This window comes from Ranitomeya imitator, chromosome 4 (assembly GCF_032444005.1).
Source record: "Ranitomeya imitator isolate aRanImi1 chromosome 4, aRanImi1.pri, whole genome shotgun sequence".
NCBI classification, from domain to species: Eukaryota; Metazoa; Chordata; class Amphibia; order Anura; family Dendrobatidae; genus Ranitomeya; species Ranitomeya imitator.
Genome location: NC_091285.1, coordinates 55464650 through 55491432, shown reverse-complemented (window position 1 = coordinate 55491432; position 26783 = coordinate 55464650). Strand labels below are relative to the sequence as shown.

The 26783-nt window shown below is 45.4% G+C and overlaps 1 protein-coding gene across 1 annotated transcript in view; it reads right to left on the bottom strand.

The window, feature by feature from the left end:
• Nucleotides 1-26783, bottom strand: part of DIAPH1 (diaphanous related formin 1) — a 266129-nt gene that overhangs the window by 130740 nt on the left and 108606 nt on the right. Inside the window, exons 15-18 of the mRNA XM_069763736.1 lie at nt 23755-23934; nt 18821-19381; nt 15314-15428; nt 12906-12914 (exon numbers count right to left, since the gene is read on the bottom strand). Coding sequence (XP_069619837.1) covers nt 12906-12914; nt 15314-15428; nt 18821-19381; nt 23755-23934 — 865 coding nt within the window. The remainder of the gene's footprint in view (nt 1-12905; nt 12915-15313; nt 15429-18820; nt 19382-23754; nt 23935-26783) is intronic.

Sequence of the window (26783 nt, the reverse complement as noted above, 5' to 3'; positions counted from 1 at the left end):
CTCTAGATGGACAGGTCGCTCTGATGACTAATCCAGTGGCTTCTCCCTGCCCCCTCCTCTAGATGGACAGGTCGCTCTGATGACTAGTCCAGTGGCTTCTCCCTGCCCCTCCTCTAGATGGACAGGTCACTCTGATGACTAGTCCAGTGGCTTCTCCCAGCCTCCTCCTCTAGATGGACAGGTCGCTCTGATGACTAGTCCAGTGGCTGGTTCCCTTTAAAGCCTATGGACATCTTTGACATGGAAATAAAATTATTTTTATATGTTCGCAATTACCTTTAGTTATTTAATTTGTGCTACATTTCAGTTCCCAGTTTTCATTCACTTTCTGAACCCTTGAGTCACATTTCAGATTTTTCTCTTGTGGAAGTGTCCCTCCCAGTAATGTAGACTGGAGGTGAGGTCTGTTGTATCCAGGGTGCTGTAGGTCTTCACCTGCTTTCCTGTATAGGCACAGCACCTGTACCTTCATCCCCATGCGATTTCCTTCTCAAATTATATCCTTTTTTTGCTCTCTTAGATGCTTTCTTCTACAAGCCACTCACTCTTACTATCTCTATCACTGAGAGAAGGGCGGTGGAGGAAAGGAAAAGCGCTCAGGAGACGCCATGACTGATTTGTTACAATTTGCAGGGCGTCTCGCTAGATAAAAGGCACAAGCAAAATTGTAGAGCATTTTTAATAATGAGTATTTGAAGAGATGGCTAATTTGTATGCAGGTCTTAAAGCCACTTTTTAGAGTCCACCACACATTGTAAAACTTGGCTCAGCAGAGCTGCTGCCAGAGAAGTCTTCTCTCCTACAAAACCAAAGGATTGGTTATCGGATCCTTCTCTCACCCGATAAGATCTGTCAGGGGGTTGTCCGGGGACACCCTACACAAATCTGTAGGGTTGACAGATTTTATTCTAATTTGTCTAGGAGCCTAAAAACAATGTGTCAGAGCGATCCACAGCTTACCACCACAATCTGTTTATGTGGTCAGGTTTCACTCTGAAAGAGCACATTATCCATATCGTTACTTATGAAATCCGTTGCTTGCAGACACAAAAATTACTGTGTTAATATGAAAATGATTCTTGGGTGTAATCAGAGAACTTCTCAAGCCACTGCCTGTTTGGCTTTATTCCTCGTCCAAACCCACCTTCTTCTGATTGACCAACAGCTATGTTGTCAAGAAAGAGCTGTCAGTCAAGCAATATAAGGTGGGGGTCTGGGAGGGGAAAGGAGTCAGACAGGAAGAGCCTTGGGAAGTGCTCTAATCACGCCCAGAGTGCGGAAGAACCATCCACATGTTACATAAAACAGAAACGTTTCTGTCAGGTAGCAATAGATGTCATAAATAAAGTTATGGATGGCACCATGTTTAACACAGCAACATGACCATGTAAACATTTTAGAGGGGGGAAATGGAGCTGACAAATTCCCTTTAACTTTGCAGGTTCTGTATCACAAAGCTGCAGCACAGGGCCACCAATGGCCCAATGGTGTGGTCTGCCCCTGGTTTCACCCGTTGAACCCTACACCAGAGGTGTCAAACTGCATTCCTCGAGGGCCGCAAACAGGTCATGTTTTCAGGATTTCCTTGTATTGCACAGGGGATAATTTAATCACCTGCACAGAATGATTCCAGCACCTTGTGCAATACCAGGAAATCCTGAAAACATCAACTGTTTGCGGCCCTCGAGGAATGCAGTTTGACACCTCTGCCCTACACTAAGCTGAGCCCATCATTCTTAGCCGGAATGCTTCATTAGTTTTTTTTGGTCATCCAAAAATCAGGTCTGAATCCTTAGATTAAAATGTTACTTACTTTACACATTAGTAACCCAATTGTTATCTCAGCATATTGGAGTCCTTTCCCATTGCAGGCAGGCTGATGTATAACCCCCCCCCCCCCCCCCCCCCCAGGAGACTTTATGATTAAGCCAAGTTGGAAATCCAGGACAGAATTAACAAAGAAACCAATTAGAATTTATTAAATAGGTTAATGTGCAATTAATATATACAATGTTAAAGCGATTAATGAAGAGCTATACAATAAAGAGCTAAATGACTGCATCTGGGGATTACGGCCAACTCCACAGAAGGCAGCCGGAGCCGCACAGAGGAGGCAGCAGTGGGACAATGCTTTAAATAAAGGTTGCAAAAGAGAGAAAGAATGTGATCCAAGCACCTGCATACATAACAGTGGCGTTATATAACGTATTATGAGCGAACACGTGCCAGGCCATTACTGATCGCTAAAGCAGGCCGAGTTTCACAACTGTTCTGGCTGCGGCACGTCTCTATGGACTGCTGTAAAAGCGGGAAGTGACGCAGCACTTGAAGATGCAAAAGGACTCGGTAATATGAAGCACAATTTTATCAGTGCCCATATCGAGAAGTAAATCCTACCAAATCACACCTCTTATGGAGGTGGTAATTTATTACATGCAAGAAAGCAGTGTCCCGGTGCCAGCCTCACCAATGCCAATGCCAGCCTCACTTGTGCCAGCCTCACCAGTGCGCGTCCTCCACGCTGCTCCAACAAGCTGGGATAAAGGTCACAGAGGACCGAAATGTTGGCCATCTTGTAAAAGTGTGATACTTCTGAATATGACTGGTTGACAGATCACAAAATATAGTCTTCATGGAAATGAAGGATTCCCGTGGACTTTCAAACATTCAAATTCACACTCATGGTGGGTAGTGAAAGGAAGAATGTGGCTGCACCATCTATTGGGAGCAAGGAGCCATGTACTCGAAATATGCACCCTCAAGAAGAGTCAGGGGCCATGTCGGAGGGCCCTATAATATAGCAGGTAGCCCCCTGCGCACGATTCTCATAATTATTGTTTTTTAAGTCAATTAAATGAAAAAGGGTTTTTCAGAGTTTAGAAAAATATGACTGCTTTCTTTAAGAAGCCATTGCATGTGCTGCTTCTGATATAACAACTCTGCTCAATGGAAGTGAATAGGACTAAGCTGTAATACCAGACACAACCTCCGGACAAGTGTGGCACTATTTTCCAAAGTTGTCATGTTTTGTAATGCCTTTAAAATAACAAGTATTACAAATTACTTCCCCAAACAATTTCCATAAAGTTGAAAGCTTACAATTGTCCAAAACTTCTTGCTATGGTGAAGCATTAAGGTTTCCCTTAAGGGGCCCAAGATCACGCCTGAAAAACAACCTGTCATGGTGTTCCCGCAGAAGACCACAGCGTCTGATTGCTCCTACTCCAGCACTGAGAAGAAGCACTTCTTCATTTTAAATGTGTTTATTTCTTCTGGAAGAACATGGGTTAATCAGCCATGTTGGAAATCCCTGTGTTCACAGCTGAGCTTGGTAAGCCACTCCCTTCCCCTTTATAATCTGGGCTCTGTAACTAATTCTTGTCAGAGATAGCATTTGCTGCATGGCTTTGAGAGAGGAGCACATATGAGGAGAGTTGCAGGAGTTATCAGTGATGGTTGTTTGGTTTGCATGCTGGTAATTCCTTATCCTTCTCTGTTTTTGTTTATTCCCTTACCTTCACACCCCGATGCATTCCTCTGTTATATGCGAGTGAATATTTTGTGTTTCTGGAGTTTTCAGTTATCCCTTGTCTGTGTAGCCTTGTTTGTCAAATTTGGTGTACTGTGGTGCACAAAAGCGCCCCCTCATCCCTGGGTGGGTGAGGAGAACACACGGAGGGCTAACTCAGGAGCTAAGGCAAGGGTGGAGGCCCCGACATCTTTGTCATCTGAAGAATCCCGGGGAGCAGGGCGAGATAGGGTGCCCTTTATTGTTTGGGACAGAGAAGGAGCACCTGGTCCGGGGTCACCCGACAGCTGTGTTGTGACAACTGTGTAGTCTTCTCTCCCCGCCAAACATCCCCCAGGTGGCATGATTCAGAATCCCGGACTCTGCCATCAAGACTGCAAGATAAAGAAACGTCACACACAACTACACAAAACACATTTTCGCTGCTCCAGAATGCGGTGGTGGTGGTTTTACTCCACTCTATCCAATGTTTGACATTGTGCTTGGTGATGTAAGGCTTGCACGCAGCTGCACGGCCATGGAAACCCACACCAAGAAGCTGCTGGTGCAGTTTTGGTGCAGGGATGGGGGTTAATGCCAAAGGAGGTCTAGTCAGCAGAGCGTTGATGGCTTCTATGTCCTCTGCTCCTCATCACTCGGTGACCCCACTCTAATGTTATGGGGTCTCCACTTTGTGGCCGAGTTGCTTCAATTCATTCCACTTTTCAGTAATAACATTCAGAGGTGATGGTGGAATATTTAGGATGGTAGAAGTCTTGTGAACGGACTTGTGACACCTATTATGGGACTAGCTGGTATTCGTGACCTCTTTACCACCACTGTCACTCATTCATAAAAAAAGACTTCATGGCGAGGGGCCGGATGTGATACTCCGAGGGCAATGGGATTGAATGAGACCTGACTACAATGATTAAGAAATGTGTCCTAATTCTTCTGTCCGTGTGTACATATATACACATTACATGTACACATATACATTACACATATACACACACATGCATATGGACAAAGTGCCAGGAACGCACAGATGTATTAAAACCTCGCCCCTTGCCTTGTAGTATATATATGTAACGTTCGTTATGCAGCTGAAGGTAGCGCAGGGCAGGTAGATGGAGCTTGGATGTGTGCGACCATCACGCACTCGCCTTTATCTGACAGCCACATCACCAATTAATCCACAACACAAAGCCTAGCACTGATGTCCGCACTGACAGGTGCTCGGAGCGTTCTGCGGCATAGCACACCATCAAAGAGAATGGGGAACAGCTGCGTACCGGACGCCGACTACTACAGCGCTGGTCAAAGGATTAAACCCGTGACATAAGAGATCAATAGTGCACAAAAGCCCCTTCTGATTGAACAGCGATGGATAGTTGTCAGATGAAGAGTTACCATTAACAAGTGTCGGGCTTCATCCTCCGCAAGGTCGAGCAGATGTAAAGCGAGAGATCTGGAGAAAATCCATCAGATGAATAGCAGCAGAAGCTGCTACAGACTACGGGAACATCTGCATGATGACCAAACTGCATTTTTCTTTTCGGCGTTCTGTTTACAGCAGAGATCTAAAATCCTGATACAAAATAAGACCATTCAGCCACTTAAAGAGATGGCATCCAAGAGCTCTAAAGCGGTCCGACATGGTGATCACTGGAGAAGGTCGCACTGCCTGAGTACGGGACACCAGGATGGAAACACAGGACCAGTAAGACAAGAATACCAATATATAGTGGCAACATAGAGCACGATATCCATTAGTAACATGGTTCCTGCACACGTTACGTCATAAGAAATGGAAGGTGGGGACATCATTGGCTTTCCTTTCCAAGTTCTGTTCTCCAGTGAATTGCATGGGTGATCGCCCATCACCAGTGGTCCGCAACTGGAAACTAATTTCTTCACTAGTTATAAGAAATAAAGACAGATTAAAGGGGTTTCTAATTTCTATTCCTTTAAAGCACCACTCCAGCCTTGTTTTTTTCAGCACTGGAGTGGCGCTGTAAGGGCTCATTTCCACTTGCGAGACATATGTCCGAGTCTCGCAGGTTAAAACCCTCTTCTGGTGCCGGCACTTGGGAGCGGAGCGTGCGGCTCCATGTATTGCTGTGCGGCTGCACGCTCCGCTCTGGAGTGCTGGCGCCAGAATAAGGTTTTAACCTGCGAGACTCAAACATATGTCTCGCAAGTGTAAATGAGCCCTGAATGTAAGTCTCCTGCTTTCGGTCATATACTCACCCTCCGGCGTCTTCATCGTTTTTCGGTGCCTCTCCGGTCCCCTGATGCCATTTGCGAGTGCAGCTTCTGACTGTCTGGAAGTCAGAAGCTACGTCACAAGGTCTCAGTGCAAGTCTATTAGAGCCAGAACCAGGCTCTCATAGACTTCTATTGAAAAAGTGACCTGCGCGCAGCTCCATGAAACACTGGAACTCCCGGCAGGTCACTTTCACCGGAGACATTGGAAGACGATTAAGGCGGGTGAGAATGAGACAGGGGAGTTACATTTATAGCACTACTCCAGCAGTGCAATAAAAATAAAAAAAACACCACTGGAGCGGAGCATTAATCATTGGGCTGTGCACAAAAAAAAAAAAAGGAGCCATGCCTTTCCACCACTGCCCCTGGTGTCAGATTATAGAACTGCAGTGGTGATGTCATAGCATGTGACCACTGCAACCAGTGATTGGCAGCAGTCTAGTGTCATCATCAACGCAAACACTGGGAAAAGAGCAACTGTGGAGGAGCAATGGGGCATATTAAGCTTTTTTTTCTTAAGCAGATCAAAGGCAACGGGGAGCCATCTGGATACCATACAACCAACCGACAACATAGTGTGTCTTCAAGGATATTAAAAAAATAGAATAAATTGAGGCCAAACATTTGTTCCATGCCCAAAATAAGACGCCATAGGCAGCCATTTAAATGTAAATGGAGACTTCAAGATTTTGTCAAAGGGGTATGGAGCTTTGGAAGGAGACAGAAGATGAGACGTGAGTGATATAAGAGTGGGTACACAGTGGTGTGTGAATGGGAGGACGCGTCCTATTACTATCTCATGCGCCATGAGATTTGCTAAAGATTAGCACTGATTAGGAGAGAAATAACACTAGGTGGCACCTCCAGTTAAATGACATTAATGGTGTCATTAATTTGACAGGATACAAGATGGGAGAGGAGCGGGCGTCTGGCTGCGCACGGTAAAAGCCTATTGATGGCAGGAATCATTTCATTTGTGCTTATTAACCCCTTAATTAGCTAATGCCAGTGAATCTTTCCTCAGAGGTCAGTCAAGAAGCTGGAGATTTGCAAACACAACGGCACACGCTTTACTTAAGGGATTCTCACTTTGCCGTGAATATTTTAGCGATGTGCGGATTCTTCTAATCAAAGACGTTTTATCTGTATGTGTGGAGCTGTGCTTCCAAGCGTGTGTTACAAATACATAGTCTTCATCCGGAATAAACGATTCGTCCATGGAGAAGCAGACGCTCACGTCTGACTGACACCAAAGCAGTATCCACATCACTATACATGGAGACATTCATACGTATCTACACGGGCTCCACACGTCTGACTGACACCAAAGCAGTATCCACATCACTATACATGGAGACATTCATACATATCTACACGTGCTCCACAGTCTGACTGACACCAAAGCAGTATCCACATCACTATACATGGAGACATTCATACATATCTACACGTGCTCCACACGTCTGACTGACACCAAAGCAGTATCCACATCACTATACATGGAGACATTCATACATATCTACACATGCTCCACACGTCTGACTGACACCAAAGCAGTATCCACATCACTATACATGGAGACATTCATACATATCTACACATGCTCCACACGTCTGACTGACACCAAAGCAGTATCCACATCACTATACATGGAGACATTCATACATATCTACACGGGCTCCACACGTCTGACTGACACCAAAGCAGTATCCACATCACTATACATGGAGACATTCATACGTATCTACACGGGCTCCACACGTCTGACTGACACCAAAGCAGTATCCACATCACTATACATGGAGACATTCATACATATCTACACGTGCTCCACACGTCTGACTGACACCAAAGCAGTATCCACATCACTATACATGGAGACATTCATACATATCTACACGTGCTCCACATGTCTGACTGACACCAAAGTAGTATCCACATCACTATACATGGAGACATTCATACATATCTACACGTGCTCCACACGTCTGACTGACACCAAAGTAGTATCCACATCACTATACATGGAGACATTCATACATATCTACACGTGCTCCACACGTCTGACTGACACCAAAGCAGTATCCACATCACTATACATGGAGACATTCATACGTATCTACACGTGCTCCACACGTCTGACTGACACCAAAGCAGTATCCACATCACTATACATGGAGACATTCATACATATCTACACGTGCTCCACACGTCTGACTGACACCAAAGCAGTATCCACATCACTATACATGGAGACATTCATACACATCTACACATGCTCCACACGTCTGACTGACACCAAAGCAGTATCCACATCACTATACATGGAGACATTCATAGATATCTACACGTGCTCCACACGTCTGACTGACACCAAAGCAGTATCCACATCACTATACATGGAGACATTCATACATATCTACACGGGCTCCACACGTCTGACTGACACCAAAGTAGTATCCACATCACTATACATGGAGACATTCATACATATCTACACGTGCTCCACACGTCTGACTGACACCAAAGCAGTATCCACATCACTATACATGGAGACATTCATACGTATCTACACGTGCTCCACACGTCTGACTGACACCAAAGTAGTATCCACATCACTATACATGGAGACATTCATACGTATCTACACGGGCTCCACACGTCTGACTGACACCAAAGCAGTATCCACATCACTATACATGGAGACATTCATACGTATCTACACGGGCTCCACACGTCTGACTGACACCAAAGCAGTATCCACATCACTATACATGGAGACATTCATACGTATCTACACGTGCTCCACACGTCTGACTGACACCAAAGCAGTATCCACATCACTATACATGGAGACATTCATACGTATCTACACGGGCTCCACACGTCTGACTGACACCAAAGCAGTATCCACATCACTATACATGGAGACATTCATACGTATCTACACGGGCTCCACACGTCTGACTGACACCAAAGCAGTATCCACATCACTATACATGGAGACATTCATACATATCTACACGTGCTCCACACGTCTGACTGACACCAAAGCAGTATCCACATCACTATACATGGAGACATTCATACATATCTACACGTGCTCCACACGTCTGACTGACACCAAAGCAGTATCCACATCACTATACATGGAGACATTCATACACATCTACACGGGCTCCACACGTCTGATTGACACCAAAGTAGTATCCACATCACTATACATGGAGACATTCATACACATCTACACATGCTCCACACGTCTGACTGACACCAAAGCAGTATCCACATCACTATACATGGAGACATTCATACACATCTACACATGCTCCACACGTCTGACTGACACCAAAGCAGTATCCACATCACTATACATGGAGACATTCATACGTATCTACACGTGCTCCACACGTCTGACTGACACCAAAGCAGTATCCACATCACTATACATGGAGACATTCATACACATCTACACATGCTCCACACGTCTGACTGACACCAAAGTAGTATCCACATCACTATACATGGAGACATTCATACATATCTACACGTGCTCCACACGTCTGACTGACACCAAAGCAGTATCCACATCACTATACATGGAGACATTCATACATATCTACACGGGCTCCACACGTCTGACTGACACCAAAGCAGTATCCACATCACTATACATGGAGACATTCATACACATCTACACGGGCTCCACACGTCTGACTGACACCAAAGCAGTATCCACATCACTATACATGGAGACATTCATACACATCTACACGGGCTCCACACGTCTGATTGACACCAAAGTAGTATCCACATCACTATACATGGAGACATTCATACACATCTACACATGCTCCACACGTCTGACTGACACCAAAGCAGTATCCACATCACTATACATGGAGACATTCATACGTATCTACACGTGCTCCACACGTCTGACTGACACCAAAGTAGTATCCACATCACTATACATGGAGACATTCATACATATCTACACGTGCTCCACACGTCTGACTGACACCAAAGCAGTATCCACATCACTATACATGGAGACATTCATACGTATCTACACGTGCTCCACACGTCTGACTGACACCAAAGCAGTATCCACATCACTATACATGGAGACATTCATACATATCTACACGTGCTCCACACGTCTGACTGACACCAAAGCAGTATCCACATCACTATACATGGAGACATTCATACATATCTACACGGGCTCCACATGTCTGACTGACACCAAAGTAGTATCCACATCACTATACATGGCGATGTTCATACATATCTACACGTGCTCCACACGTCTGACTGACACCAAAGCAGTATCCACATCACTATACATGGAGACATTCATACATATCTACACGGGCTCCACACGTCTGACTGACACCAAAGCAGTATCCACATCACTATACATGGAGACATTCATACATATCTACACGTGCTCCACACGTCTGACTGACACCAAAGTAGTATCCACATCACTATACATGGAGATGTTCATACATATCTACACGTGCTCCACACGTCTGACTGACACCAAAGCAGTATCCACATCACTATACATGGAGACATTCATACATATCTACACGGGCTCCACACGTCTGACTGACACCAAAGCAGTATCCACATCACTATACATGGAGACATTCATACATATCTACACGTGCTCCACACATCTGACTGACACCAAAGTAGTATCCACATCACTATACATGGAGACATTCATACACATCTACACGGGCTCCACACGTCTGACTGACACCAAAGCAGTATCCACATCACTATACATGGAGACATTCATACATATCTACACGTGCTCCACACGTCTGACTGACACCAAAGTAGTATCCACATCACTATACATGGAGATGTTCATACATATCTACGTGTACAACCCCTGGCAAAAATTATGGAATCATTAACACCTAAACAGAAAAAAACAAGGTTACAATTGGCTAAGGAAAAGCAATCGTGGAATGTGCTGTGCATGACTGGATGAAAGTCATATTCAGTGATGAATCGCGAATCTGCATTGGGCAAGGTGATGTTCTGGAACTTTTGTTTGGTGCCGTTCCAATGAGATGAAATCATTTTTCAAGATGATAATGCATCCCGCCATAGAGAAAAAAACTCTGAAAACATTCCTTGAAAAAAGACACATAAGGTCAATGTCATGGCCTGCAAATAGTCCGGATCTCAATCCAACTGCAAATCTTTGGTGGAAGTTGAAGAAAATGGTCCATGACAAGAATCCAACCTGCAAAGCTGATCTGGCAACAGCAATCAGAGAAAGTTGGAGCCAGATTGATGAAGAGTCCTGTTTGACCCTCATTAAGTCCATGCCCCAGAGACTGCAAGCTGTTATAAAAGCCAGAGGTGGTCCAACAAAATACTAGTGATGTTTTGGAGTGGTTTTTTTTTTGTTTTTCATGATTCCATAATTTTTTTCCCACATAATTGAGTGATTCCATAATTTCCCCCTCTGAATGTTCTAAAAAAGTAACCATTACGGACTACCACATTTTTTGTTGTTGATTTCTTTTAGTATTTATTAAAGCCTGAAAGTTGTCATTTGAAATGACTGTAGTTTTGTGCCATGTCTGTGATCGGCTTAAATAAACAACTGAATAAACATCCTCCAAGGCCAGTGATTCCATAATTTTTGCCAGGGGTTGCATATACAGAATACACACACACACACACACTACAAACACGTGCGTCACACGTCTGACTGACACCAAAGTTGTATCCACATCACTATACATGGAGATATTCATACATACCTATGTGTAAATACAGAATACACACACGTGTGTCACACACGCGTCACATGGCCTTAAAGGGGTATTGTGTACTAAGCACGTTATTGGATAGGTGTGGAACCCACTGCAGTGACACCCATCAAAAGCCAAAATGTGTAGCCATGTCTATCACTGACGGCGACTGTGGCCATGAAGTGGTTGAGCGCAAGTCCCATGCCCCTTTCAACTCCATTCCCAGATAAGTAGGTATTAGATGAAAATGCTCACTTTTTTTCTTCAGTCCTACTGACTGACTACAAGGCCATGGCGAGGAGGAAATAACAGAGAAGACCACCAGGTACAGGTGGGTGGCCCCTACACCGATCTAACACCAACTATGCGGTGGATAAGTGACAACATGATTAGACCAGAAGGCATTTTGACACTGGATTAGGGTCATCCTCAGGCTCGTTACACAGTTAATCTTTTGAACAAACATCTTCGGTTTCTGCAATGTCGGACGCTCAAAGCATTTTTAGATAAAAACACCATGAATATCTGATAAGTGTGGACCTCAGCACCCGGACAGAGATCCACGTTGAGAAAAGGTTAGGATTGGTTTGGCCCTTTCAGCGAAAAAAAAAAAAAAGCAAATGGAAAAATATTATATATATGTTATATATGTGCAGTCACCTGTACATCTTTCTTTTGCCTGAATGTGACATCCAGCATTTATTTCACCAAATGTCTGATGGGAATACCCCTATAAGGGAGATTTCAGATAAACAGGACAGGACCTTCTCAATTGTAAAAATCGTGGCAAACTTCACATGACTCAGTGCCCATCATCGTATCTTCAGGAGCGCACCGCTCCTCTGCCTCCCAGCCTTCTGCTTGCCAGGGGCTGATATGCTCCTGATTACTGACCGCTTGGACCACGGGCATGGTTTAGCCGCTGGCCCCGGACTGCCAGCATTGTCTCTTGATTAGTCAAGCTACAAAGCAGCACTTGCAAGCTCTATAAAGGAGAGAACTTGCAAGTGCTCGCTCTGCCTAGAAGACCGTCCACCGCTGATAATACTGAAGAGGTGGCCAGTAATCTAGGCAACGAGCAGTAAGCTATAAAATACAAAAAAATCCCTTTGTTCTTGAGAATTGAGTGGATTTTTAATGCAGAGTTTGTGGCTTGTATAAGCACCTGCAATGTTACCCATTTATGATCATGAGGAGACTTTTTTCAAAGTGGCGGATATGTTGTTGGGGAGGTACACCACAGGCCGCCTGGCTTTGTAAGTGTGCTACAAGGGGGTCCAGATGGAACGTTATTTATTTTTTGGCACTGGGAAAAAAACAAGTGAATCTGAAGCACTTACCTTTGGAAGCTGTAATCACCACAGGAACCATCCAGACAACATCCCGCAGGTAGCAGAAGGGTGGGGGGGAAACAAAGTAAAATGTTAAAATTCATGAACGGTCTACATCCTATCACTATAATCATCCTGAAACAATATTGTAATGCTGAGACACAGAACACCGAACCGTTCAGGCTGCCACCTGCAGATCCAATGCATTGTTAAAGAAGCTCTGCGGAAAACAGATATTTTCTATGAAGAAAGAAATCGCTTAACATAAATTTTCAGAATCCGCTAGCAACATCCTCTGTGGGCAAACGTCCTTGACATGTAACTCTGGCCACAACCAATACCCATCAATCACAGGCTAGCGGAGAGGTTCTTGGTATGCAGACGACACAGGGGGTATTTAGAGGGCATTAGCTGGCGCTCGCTATAATTACACAAAAGCAGTTTTATTTTTTTTCCCCCCTTAAAACCGCTTCCAACAACGTAGAGGGCAGAAAACATTACATTAATAAAAAAATGTACCGAAGTGGAATTAAAAGATGAGGAACTCCATTAATCAGGGGCGAGCAAGAGAGGATGTTTAACAATGAAGAAAGGAAAAAATATCATTACATAGTAAATGGGAGACACAACCTATCCCTGCCCTTCAGTGATGTCACTTGGGGACATAAAATACAGCCGCACATATATTACAGAGGTCCCTGATAAAGCAGGGAAAGGCTGCGGGTATATGGACACAAACAACTGGGACTTGTTCCTTGCAGATAACTTGTGTCATTTCTTCCGTTCTGCTCATGGCTCCTACATAACCTTTACCTGAATTTGGTTTAAGGGAACCGGTCATGTCCCGAAACACTACAAAGCTGCAGATGTGGGGTTAATCTGTAGGATAGTAACCTTCTTAAGCTGTGTGGCCACTGCACTGAGACCCTGGCTAGCAGGACAAAAATAACTTTATTCCTCCTGGCACCCTCTGGTGTTTAATTAGAGATGTGGCCGGCATGCTTTCAATCATTGGACGGTAAATAGAGAGCGGCGGTAACCAGTGCCTCGGCAATGACTGACAGCTGGGTTAGCAGTGCATCAGTACAGAGCCGGCTGTCAGTCAATGCCTGGGTGCGGTCACAGCCGCCGCTCACTCTGTCACGTCTGTCACATGTGCTCAGTGTGAACCTGCTTTCATTTGTGAAGAGCACAAGGTGCCAGTGGAGAATTTGCCAATCCTGGTGCTCTGTGGCAAATGCCAAGCGTCCTGCATGGTGTTGGGCTGTGAGCACAGCCCCCATCTGTGGACGTCGGGCACTCAGACCATCCTCATGGAGGCAGTTTTTAACCGTTTGTGCAGACACATGCACATTTGTGGCCAGCTGGAGGTCATTTTGCAGGGCTCTGGCAGTGCTCCTCCTGTTCCTCCTTGCACAAAGGCTGAGGTAGCGGTCCTGCTGCTGAGTTGCTGTTGCCCTCCTATGGCCCCTCATGTCTCCTGGTGTACTGGCCTGTCTCCTGGTAGCGCCTCCAGTCTCTGGGCACTACGCTGACAGACACCGCAAACCTTCTTGCCACAGCTCACATTGATGTGCCATCCTGGATGAGCTGCACTACCTGAGCCACTTGTATGGGTTGCAGAGTCCGTCTCATGCTACCACGAGTGTGAACGCACATCCAACATTCAAAACTGACCAAAACATCAGCCAGAAAGCATTGGAACCACTCCTTTATCGAGTGTCTTGATAATTGCCAATAATTTCCATCTGTTGTCTATTCCATTTGCACAACAGCATGTGAAATTGATTGTCAATCAGTGTTGTTCCTAATTGGACAGACTGATTTCACAGAAGTTTGATTTACTTGGAGTTATATTCTGTTGTTTAAGTGTTCCCTTTATTTTTTGGAGCAGTGTGTGTAAGGCTACGTTCACATTTGTGTTATGCGGTGCTGCGTCAGCGACACAACGCAAACAAGAACGCATGCAAAACGCATCATTTTGTGACGCATGCGTTCTTTTTTGGCATGATTTTGGACGCAAAAAAAATGCAACTTGCTACGTCCTGTGCGCCATAACGCTTGCGCCAAAAAAGATGCATGCGTCACAACGCACGACAACGCATGTCCATGCGCCCCCATGTTAAATATAGGGGAGCATGACGCATGTGTCGCCGCGGCTGCGCCCGACGCAGCCCCGCAAAACGCTAATGTGAGCCTAATATACACACACACATACACTCACTTTTGCCATATTCATCATAGGCTGTAGTAGAAGAACAGCATGGCTGAGTGCAACTACCCTGGTGATTGATAAGTGCTGAACACCGGTTGTTTCAATAGTCAGTCATTATTCGACCACTTTAACAAAGTTTCAAAGTGATGGCAACCTAATGCCTGCCTGACAGTGATAATGAAAAGCATCTCAGATCACTCACACTTGGTTTGCGCAGAGAAGGTGAGGGTTATTTTTGCAAACAGCTCATCTTTCTCAAATCTGTCTTCCTTTGCTTGGGTCCAGAAAGAGTTTTCTGAAAGTTCTCTGGGCAAAATCTATAATAAAAAAAACCAATTATGAGTTACTTTGATGGAACCAGCACAGACTACAGAATGCGGTTTCCTTTCAAAAGTTTGCCATGCGAATGACTGGCGGAGAACATCTCTTAGGATGAGGGCACAGGGAGCATGTGGTGGATTAGCGGGTGTGGGGAGCGCGTGGACGGCAGTTCTGAGGAGCCGCAGCTTTGTCAGGCTAGTGTAAGATAGCACGGTGAACATAACCTACAACCAGATACCACTCTGCTTTTTCTTTTGGTCTGCGCCTGCAAAACCATCCCCACATTGAGCAATAGATGGTTTCCTGGAGGATAACGATCCCTTAGATATGCAGATTAATTATCTGTATCCCCAAAAATATCATAATAATAAAAAAAAGAACAGAGGAATAGCTATTTAATATGACAAAAGAAACCATCCTTTTTTTATAGCGAGGCAATTATCTACTGCTTGCATATTTTAAAAGAAATGTGATTATTAAATTGTGCGTTACCATGGTACTGCCATCAAAATGCTTCCTGTAAGGCAGAGGGCACAAAACATGAAATACAGAACAGGAAAAAAAGAAAGAAATTAACTGAAATTAAACCAGAGAGAAAGTGAGTCCATTGATGGCGAGCTTCAGGCAGGTGAAAGGCGGCGAGAACGGAGGGTCTCTGATGTGAAGTGCTGTACGGCTTCAGAACCAGGCTAGAAAGGAAAGACCGTGGAGCCCCCCAGAGGCCGCGCACTCCGCCGGGGGTCGCCAGGCGCAGGGGAGCTGCAAGAAGGGTGCAGAGGCTGGTGGCGTGCCGGGATATTGGAAACGTACAATATCTCTGCTATCTAATATCTGCCAGGTGTACTGCCACTGAGGAAGACCGCTACGTGGTGTGCTCAGTACACACTTTACGGGGGGGGGGCAGTAGGTAGCAGCAGACATTTTGGGAAGCAGGGAGGGGAGCAAATGGTACTTACCGCTTGAAAGGTCGTGGGGAAAAGCATGTGGAGCGTTTCGCTCAGCAGGGGAGAGGTAAATGCGGTTGTGCAAGTTGTGTTTGAGGGGGATATAGCGGTACTATATGGCACATTCTACTTGGGAAAGAGGGGGGAACAGCACATGATGCGTTCCACTTGGGGAGGGGGTAAACGGCATGTGGCATGTTCCACTTAGGGAGGGGGTAAACGGCATGTGGCATGTTCCACTTGGGGAGGGGGTAAACGGCATGTGGCATGTTCCACTTGGGGAGGGGGTAAACGGCATGTGGCATGTTCCACTTGGGGAGGGGGTAAACGGCATGTGGCATGTTCCACTTGGGGAGGGGGTAAACGGCATGTGGCATGTTCCACTTGGGGAGGGGGTAAACGGCATGTGGCATATTCCACTTGGGGAGGGGGTAAGCGGCATGGGGCATGTTCCACTTGGGGAGGGGGTAAGCGGCATGGGGCATGTTCCACTTGGGGAGGGGGTAAGCGGCATGGGGCATGTTCCACTTGGGGAGGGGGTAAACGGCATGTGGCATGTTCCACTTGGGGAGGGGGTAAGCGGCATGTGGCATGTTCCACTTGGGGAGAAGGTAAACGGCATGTTCCACTTGGGGAGGGGGTAAACGGCATGTGGCATGTTCCACTTGGGGAGGGGGTAAGCGGCATGGGGCATGTTCCACTTGGGGAGGGGGTAAACGGCATGGGGCATGTTCCACTTGGGGAGGGGGTAAACGGCATGGGGCATGTTCCACTTGGGGAGGGGGTAAACAGCATGGGGCATGTTCCACTTGGGGAGAAGGTAAACGGCATGTTCCACTTGGGGAGGAGGTAAACAGCATGTTCCACTTGGGGAGGAGGTAAACGGCATGGGGCATGTTCCACTTGGGGAGGGGGTAAGCGGCATGTGGCATGTTCCACTTGGGGATGGGGTAAACCGCATGTGGCATGTTCCACTTGGGGAGGGGGTAAACCACATGTGGCATGTTCCACTTGGGGAGGGGGTAAACCACATGTGGCATGTTCCACTTGGGGAGAGGGTAAGCGGCATGTGGCATGTTCCACTTGGGGAGGGGGTAAGCGGCATGTGGCATGTTCCACTTGGGGAGGGGGTAAAAGGCATATGGCATGTTCCACTTGGGGAGGGGGTAAACCGCATGTGGCATGTTCCACTTGGGGAGGGGGTAAACCGCATGTGGCATGTTCCACTTGGGGAGGGGGTAAACGGCATGGGGCATGTTCCACTTGGGGAGGGGGTAAACCGCATGTGGCATGTTCCACTTGGGGAGGGGGTAAACCGCATGTGGCATGTTCCACTTGGGGAGGGGGTAAATGGCATGGGGCATGTTCCACTTGGGGAGGAGGTAAACGGCATGTGGCATGTTCCACTTGGGGAGGGGGTAAACCGCATGTGGCATGTTCCACTTGGGGAGGGGGTAAACCGCATGTGGCATGTTCCACTTGGGGAGGGGGTAAACGGCATGTGGCATGTTCCACTTGGGGAGGGGGTAAACGGCATGTGGCATGTTCCACTTGGGGAGGGGGTAAACGGCATGTGGCATGTTCCACTTGGGGAGGGGGTAAACGGCATGGGGCATGTTCCACTTGGGGAGGGGGTAAACGGCATGTGGCATGTTCCACTTGGGGAGGGGGTAAACGGCATGTGGCATGTTCCACTTGGGGAAGGGGGAACAAGGGGATCGATCCGCCACTCAGGAGGAATGTGGAAATCACATTCTCGGGAGGGGTGGGGGACAGCATGTAGTGTATCTCACTTGGGGAGGGTTGGGGAACAGTATGTGGAGCGTTTTATTTGGGGAGGGGTGAGGGACAGCTTGATGGCGAGCTACGCTCAGGAGCATGGGGTGTGAAACTTCTTCATGTCCCACTCAGGAACGTGAACCTTTTTTCTTACAACTTCGGTTTGTAATGACACTTTGTTTGAGAATCAAAGTGCGCTTTGTTGCCGAATCGTTACTGGGATCTGAGCCAGCAGGAGAACACACTGCCATTGTGCACATCGACAGAGCAAGGACTAGCACAGCCATGGAACCGAAGGTCACCGATGACGCTTTGTTTCAGGGAGTGGTCAGAGGCCGCCTGCATCGGCAGTATGCGCTGGGATACTCAGACGAAAAGTCAGGAAAAAGGAAGTTGTAAAGAAAAAAATAAGTGGTTAGATAGTGTAATTGGGAAATTTCTATTTAAAATATATTAGAAAACAGATTAGATTATGACATTAAATAGAAAAGCATTTAGGATGAAAAGTAATTTCAATTTCAGACCATTCCCTTTAAGTGCTCCAACTAATAGACCATTAATAATTATATTTGAGGTTTTCACATTGTTCTGCATTTTTTTATTACGCAAATATCTGAAAGCTTTTTCTAAAAAGAAAAAAAAACATAATAAATTGGTAGACTTACCTTCGACCAATTTGGCCGTTTCAATTGAACACCAGGTTGGTAATCTTTCTTTGGTTCTAATCCAAATGGTAGAGCTGGTGGGGCAGGTGCACCCCAGCCTCCGAATCCAGGTGGAGGTGGTGGTCCGCCAAAAGCTGGTGGTGGAGGTGGAATTCCAGGACCACCGGGGAAAGGTGGCGGTGGTGGCCCCCCCAAACCACCAGGAAGAGGGGGTGGTGGTGGAGCTCCCGGAAAAGGTGGTGGTGGTGGAGGAGCACCTGGAAATGGCGGAGGTGGAGGCGGTCCACCAAAAGTGCCTGGGAAGGGTGGCGGAGGAGGAGGTCCACTTAAACCAAATATGGGAGGAGGTGGAGGAGGAAGAGCAGGTCCTCCCATGGAAGGAGGCAGAGGTGGGGGTGGGGGTGGTGGACCTCCAAATCCTCCTCCTAGAGGAGGTGGTGGTGGAGGAGGCGGCGGCGGCGGTCCTGCACCTGAAGGAGGAACTGGTAGGACAACAGTAGAGACTGACATGGTGGCCATTTCTTTTTTTGTATCTTCAAGCTCTTTTGTCAGCTTAGTAACCTGAAATAGAAAAATTATAAATGAGTATAGTTCCCCCAAAAAGATGAATGTGGACTGAAAAAAATCCTTCCCTTTGTTGGCGTAGAGGCAAATAAAAGTTTCATTTTAGAAACATTTTTTTCCATCATGAAACCAAGCAAAGTTTTACTTTTTTTTGCCAACCTAAATGAAGATTATTACTCCCACCTTGATAAAGCCAACATGGTGGGGAATATCTCGTTCTTTGCAGGTGTAAAAATAACATTTTGCAAAGATTTGTGCCTTAGAAAGTACTCAATGTCTTAGCCTGGAATCATGATTTTTTGAGTAATTATATTTCTTTTCTAACTACTGTATTATTCATTTTATGGCTTAAGTAGCAGACCGAGGTGAAAGCTTTGTCAGATTTCCATTTTCCCATTTCTTTTTCTTAGTTGCTGACAGAACAAAGAGTAATAAAAGCTTTAAGGATAAAGAGGGAAAATCCGTGAGACTTGACAATGTGCAACTCGGCAAATGTATGCGCTTTTGTTAAGCCTCAATCTGCCGGTGGGACTTCGGATCACAGCCCATATTCTGCACCCAACACGTGAAAGGTACAATGTAATAAAAGACTTGGTTAAAAAAAAAATGTACCCCATGGATGAGAATTTTCCCTAATATTTCTGATCCCAGATTCTCACTGGTGGCGCATAAAACTTACATTTTCAAGAACTAAGTTTTTGGGACAACAAGAAAGACACCATTCATTTTTATCTACACTGCCGAATAGTACATTTTTATTAGACAAATATCATAAAAATCACAACTGACGCGAAAAAGTGTCCCCTGCCATCCGGTATTTGTGGCCAGCCTGAGCTTTCTCCCCACGGTGAGGTGTGCACCCCCCAACCCTGCATTTATGCCCACTAGGTCTGATTTCTATATAGATTTATGGGCTGTGGTGTGCTGCTCTTGCCCCTCTCATATGCTTCAGGCTGGCTATTGTTTGTCTGTATTTTACACACTTTCACGACAGTTGTTATTTTTATGATATTTGTCTAATAAAAACGTGCCATCTTAACCTTTATTCTCTGTACCTTCCCGTGTTCACATTAGCTGTAGAGAGTAGGATGGGCGAACCCACACAGTAAAGTTCGGAGTCCGTACCAAACACCTAGTGACTTATCCAGGAAATCCACGTTACTGTTCGGGTCCGACATGCTGAACAGCAGCTGTTTCTCACGCCGTCATCTGTGTGACAGTACAAGAAACACCGGCGGCAAGATCATTACTACCGGTCAGAGAACTGCTGCTCCCACACTGTCGGATGATCATATGAGCCAGCAGCTGCAACCTGTAGTAAAAAAGTTACCACCGGTCACAAGTGTTGGCGGCTGATGAGAGAATACTACTCTCATCAGCCTACACCTGCTGTCGCTGATAACAGAGAGCAGGCGCCGTTGATCTGAGTATTTATCAGTCGGCGTCTGTGCTATAAATCAAACAAATGAGGTGGAGTCTCGTCTGTTTCTGATAGCCAGCGCAGGCAAAACTGACTGCGGACTGCAATCCACAGCTCTCAGCTTTCTCATTGCTAGTTGTCAAAAATAAAGTGGTCCCCAAACTTTTTTTTTCTTTTTTAATTATCTAATTAAAAAACAAAAAAACAGCATGGGGTGCCCCCATTTTTGACAACCAGCCAAGCTAAAACAAACAGCTGGGAGCGGGTATTCTCAGCCTGAAAAGGGGTAATTGGCCATTCAGCATAAATAACGTTCCAGATAGGGTCATTCCAGATGCGGCAATACAAATTATGTGTACTTTAATTGTTTATCTTAATTTTTATTACTGTGGTTTTGTTACTTTATAACTTATAGCTGGATCTCACAGGCCACAGCACCCTTGGGTCAACAGATGACATCAGTGTACCATGACAATGATCGACACCCACAATTAAGATTGTGGGCATGGGGGGCAGCGCTGATAAAAAGGCCCCTTAATGACTGCTGTTAAAAAGCGTACTGGCTGTTAAGGGGTTAAACTATATGTACTTCATAGGTTCAGCAATTTATAAAATAGAAGGCAGCTTTCTTCACCATTCCCAGGTCCAGTGCCGCCTCTCTGCCGCTGCTCAGGAGAATAGCTGCAGTATTGTTGGCTTGATATCATAGCTGCAGCCAGTCATTGAGCTTAGCGGATGTGGACAGCAAGAACCACTGCGGTCAGTGACTGCCCAAAGCTGATGTCCCTGCTGCAGCCAATCAACAAAGACCAGGGAAGCAGCAGAGCGACAGCACTGGGCTCAGGGTACGGAAGGAAAACTCAGTCAGTGGAAAGGAGACAACCACTGTAAGTACTTTGCAGCTTTGTCACACTCCTCCCTATAAAAAGCAATGTGAATACAATTTGGGAACAGAGGATAAAAGCCGCTTTAGGTGCAATACTTGGCCATTTCTACAGACACAGCGACTCAATAGGGACATAAATACCAGACAAATCTCTCCCCAACTCTGGCAGCACGACTGGGACACTGGTCCAACAACAATAAGTTAGAAAAGAAGATGTGCAATATGCTCTCAACTATAGATCGGAATTGACAATAATAATAATAATAAAAATAATAATAAAAAACAAAACAGCCAAATTGCAGCAAGGTCCTATGCCAATCACAAGTTGCCTGTGACTTGCATTAACCCCTTCATGACCGGGGGATTTTTCGTTTTTCCGTGTTCGTTTTTCGCTCCCCTCCTTCCCAGAGCCATAACTTTTTTATTTTTCCGTCAATTTGGCCATGTGAGGGCTTATTTTTTGCGGGACGAGTTGTACTTTTGAACGACATCATTGGTTTTAGCATGTCGTGTACTAGAAAACGGGAAAAAAATTCCAAGTGCGGTGAAATTGCAAAAAAAGTGCAATCCCACATTGGTTTTTTGTTTGGCTTTTTTGCTAGGTTCACTAAATGCTAAAACTGACCTGCCATTATGATTCTCCAGGTCATTACGAGTTCATAGACACCAAACATGACTAGGTTATTTTTTATCTGAGTGGTGAAAAAAAATTCCAAACTTTGCTAAAAAAAAAAAAAAAAAAAAAATTGCGCCATTTTCCGATACTCGTAGCGTCTCCATTTTTCATCATCTGGGGTCGGTTGAGGGCTTATTTTTTGCGTGCCGAGATGACGTTTTTAATGATAGCATTTCGGTGCAGATACGTTCTTTTGATCGCCCGTTATTGCATTTTAATGCAATGTCGCGGCGACCAAAAAAACGTAATTCTGGCGTTTCGAGTTTTTTTCCCGCTACGCTGTTTAGCGATCAGGTTAATACTTTTTTTTATTTGATAGATCGGGCGATTCTGAGCGCGGCGATACCAAATATGCGTAGATTTGATTTTTTTTTATTGATTTATTTTGATTGGGGCGAAAGGGGGGTGATTTAAACTTTTATGTTTTTTTTATTTTTTTCACATTTTTTTTAACTTTTTTTTTTTACTTTTGCCGTGCTTCAATAGCCTCCATGAGAGGCTAGAAGCAGGCACAACCCGATCGGCTCTGCTACATAGCAGCGATCTGTTGATCGCTGCTATGTAGCAGAATTGCACGTGTGCTGTGAGCGCCGACCACAGGGTGGCGCTCACAGCGACAGGCAATCAGTAACCATAGAGGTCTCAAGGACCTCTATGGTTACCATTCACAAGCATCGCCGACCCCCGATCATGTGACGGGGGTCGGCGATGACGTCATTTCCGGCCGCCCGGCCGGAAGCGGTAGTTAAATGCCGCTGTCTGCGTTTGACAGCGGCATTTAACTAGTTAATAGGTGCGGGCAGATCGCGATTCTGCCCGCGCCTATTACGGGCACATGTCAGCTGTTCAAAACAGCTGACATGTCCCGGCTTTGGTGCGGGCTCACCGCGGAGCCCTGCATCAAAGCAGGGGAGCCGGCATCGGACGGTATAGTACGTCCGATGCCGGTAAGGGGTTAAAGTCAAGTACAGATGCTCCATACTCCCTAGGGGGTCTATATAATCCCTCCTGCAGCAACAGTAATGATGAAAATCGGTCACCTACCCAGCAGAGGCCACCACTGTAAAACTAGGCTTGCAGAAGCTGAAAAAGTCGCAAAAAAAACTGGATGAATGACTGATGCAACTGTGATCTGCATTAAAATTTGCTCTTCTGGCCTTCATAGGCTATAAATGTCCGTCTCCCACCATTACATTACTGTAGGCTGGTTGATGGCAAGGGGACGGCAGACAGCCATGTACCAGTGTAGTGAAGGAAAGATGGAAGTGGCTGCCAACATGCTTCACTCCTGGGATAGAGTAAAACCAATGGTGATCACTATATTTATTTGCTCCTAGCACTATCTAGAATGGCGGCCATTTAGGAGACCTTTGTGGTAAATGACTTACAGATTCAGAAAGGTGAGAGACTTCCGTTTCAAGTTTCTGCTTCTCGGTGACAACCTGCTGCTTCTCAGAATCCAGCGTTTGCTTCTCTCCTTGAAGATCAGATATTTTCAGCTCAAAGTCGCTCTCTTTGGCTTTCATTTCCACCTGCAGCTCATGTCTTGAAGTGATTTCTGCATCCAGCTGTTGAAGGGTTCAAGCACAAACATTACAAGGTGACCTCCAAGCCAAAGAGGATTTCATCTTTTCACAGATCTATTCAAGAGAAATTTCAGAAACTGACAACGCTCGTTCGATATTTAAGCAGCGCCTTCCACCAAAACAAAAGTCTCTTTTTAAAAAGGGGTAACTTTGGTCTTTACGCACCCTCCTTTATTAAAGAGGCCGGCCAGGTAGCCCTGAATGTCCGATAGAGCCCCCTTGGCACCCCCACTTCCCGCCTGTGCTCCACAAGAAGATTTAAAGGAAATCTGTCAGTAGTAGTGATGAGCGAGCATGCTAAAATAAGGTGTTATCCGAGTATGCTTGAGTCCTAAAACGAATATTTTCAACGCGCTAAAAAAAAATAAATGCTCGAGTCCCCGCAGCACGTCTTGCGGCTGTTCGACAGCCATAACATGTGCAGTGTGACTAAAACAGGTAATCCCTGCATGTGTTGTGGCTGTCGATCAGTCACGGGACACGCGGCGGTGATTTGAGCATGCCAAAATACTAATATAGGACATGAGCATGCTCAGATAACACCTTATCCAAGCATGCCTGCTCATCACTAGTCACCAGTTTATTTTTTTTATGTATCTGAGAGATGCATGATATAGGTGCAGAGATCCTGATTCCAGCAATATGTCTCTTACTGGGCTGCTTGCTGTAGATTTGATTAAAAACTTTTCTGCTGCAGATCTAGCAGTAATCCGAATGCGGAGTTCTGTATAACCCCGCCCACATCAATGATTGGTTGCTTTATGCACACTGTGCATAGGCAGAAAGCTGCCAATCAGTGGTGAGGGCGGGTTATACAAAGCTCATGAATATGTAGGACTACATGGCATCAGGTTTACTAGTCCTTTAAGTTATAAAATTGCTGTTTTATTAGGAGATTATCAAAACTAAAGCAAGCAGCCTGGTAAGTGACACATCGCTGGAATCAGCGTCTGTCTCTACATCATGCTGCTCTCTGGTGGAAAAACCTGGTGAGAGATTCCCTTTAAGTCCTGTGTGTAAACAGGAAAAAAATTTAAACATACAAGAAATGACTAACAATACATGACATGGCTGAATGTGCACATTCGGTAATAGGGGAGAGGAAGCGTAACGCTGCTCATCAGATGGCGGGGGTCGGCCTTACTGCCATATTTCTGATGGGATCTGCTGACAGTCTAATTCTATGGGCAATTTATGAAGCTGTGTCGATATAAAATATAGCTGGGGCCTCTATATTATCAGATGAGGCAGATAAAAGAGGTCCGGCACGCTGCGCCCGCAGGCTGGAGTCACGGAATTGCTGTGCTGCGCGCTTTCCACTTTGCGGTGTCCACCACGCTGCAAACAGCAAGGAATAATGTGTCCAGCGAGTGTCTGGGTAGGAGCGGAGAGGGCTTCTGACATACAGCTGGCCCCTCTAATTACATCCCAGTCACAACTTCAATTATCCCCTATCAGCCTGGGGCCTGGAGGTCACTCTATCAGCCCCATCGTGCTCGGGAATGAAATTTCCAGGGTGAGGCCACCCGACAGCTCGGCCACAGCACTATCTCTTCTCACGCTGACAGCTAAATTATTTTTTTAAATTGAAAAAGTAAACATGTGGGCTCCGCTCCGCTGATAAGGGTCAAAAATGCTGAGCCGCAGACTAATAAACACCGGCGCTTGTGATCCTTGCCAAGTGCCCAGGACTAAAGAAATATAGAAAAGGGTTCCTTAAGAAAAGAAATAAAATATTTACGGGAAATAAAAAGGTGATGGTGCGAGAACATCCTATAAAGGCTTCTAGTTATGTCCCGTTCTAAAGCATTTATCACCATCACCAGCAGGGGGAGCCAGTTATTTATAACACCACTTAAATTGGCTCTGTGCTTGCAGGAATATTGATCATGTGATGTAAAAAATACCATCTGAAAATCCAAAAATTAAAAGTGTTGCTGCCTTACCTCTGAAAATCGTGATTATTAGAATACTGGATTAAAAAGCTTTGAAAGGTCACAACATTTTGGAGCAATGCGGGGCAGCACTAACATTTTACAACTATCGGGAGTTCTCATGGCATGTTCGCCTAGCTCTGAGGAAGTGGAGCTATCAAACTGCATACCGGTATCACAGGCAGGCTTTCAGGCAAGCCATTGGACAATGGCAAACTTCACGCATGCTTGGAGGTGAGGGAAGCAAGTTCCAATACCTATAGTGCTGGCAGAATGCCGATTAAGATAAACTACTCGAAAAAAAAAAAAAAAAAAAAAGACTAAATGTCAACTTACAGAGCACAGGGATCAGGACAGTCTGTATATATTAGGGAAAGTGCACACTAGGTGTTATTTCAGCGGTTTTTTTTCTGCATCAAACATGATCTCTTGGCAGGAAACAAGCGGCAGAAAAAAAAAAGCCTTCCTTGTTTTTCCTTGCGGCGTTTTTCGGCATGCTAGATTTGTCTTCTGTGCATGCTGATAAAGTTTAATGTTGAAAAAAAGAAGTCCTATTACAAAGAATCAGGTTGACAAAAAAAATGCAGCACAAACTGATACCTGAGTTTTTTCAGCAACCATTCATTTCAAAGGGTGAAAAATACTGAAAAAAACTCTGACGTGACGTGCGCCATGTCCAAAAATCATACAGATCACAAAATACTGATGAAAAAAAAAAAAAAGCGTGCATGAGATTTCTGAAATCTCATAGGCTTTGCTGGTACTGTAAAACACAGCTAAAAATTTGCATAAAAACGCAGCAAAAAAAACGCAGAAAAAAAAAAGACTTGGCCTTTAAAAAAAAGAAAAGAAAAAACTGCGCTGTGCGAGTACTTGGCAATCTTGACATTTTCATTG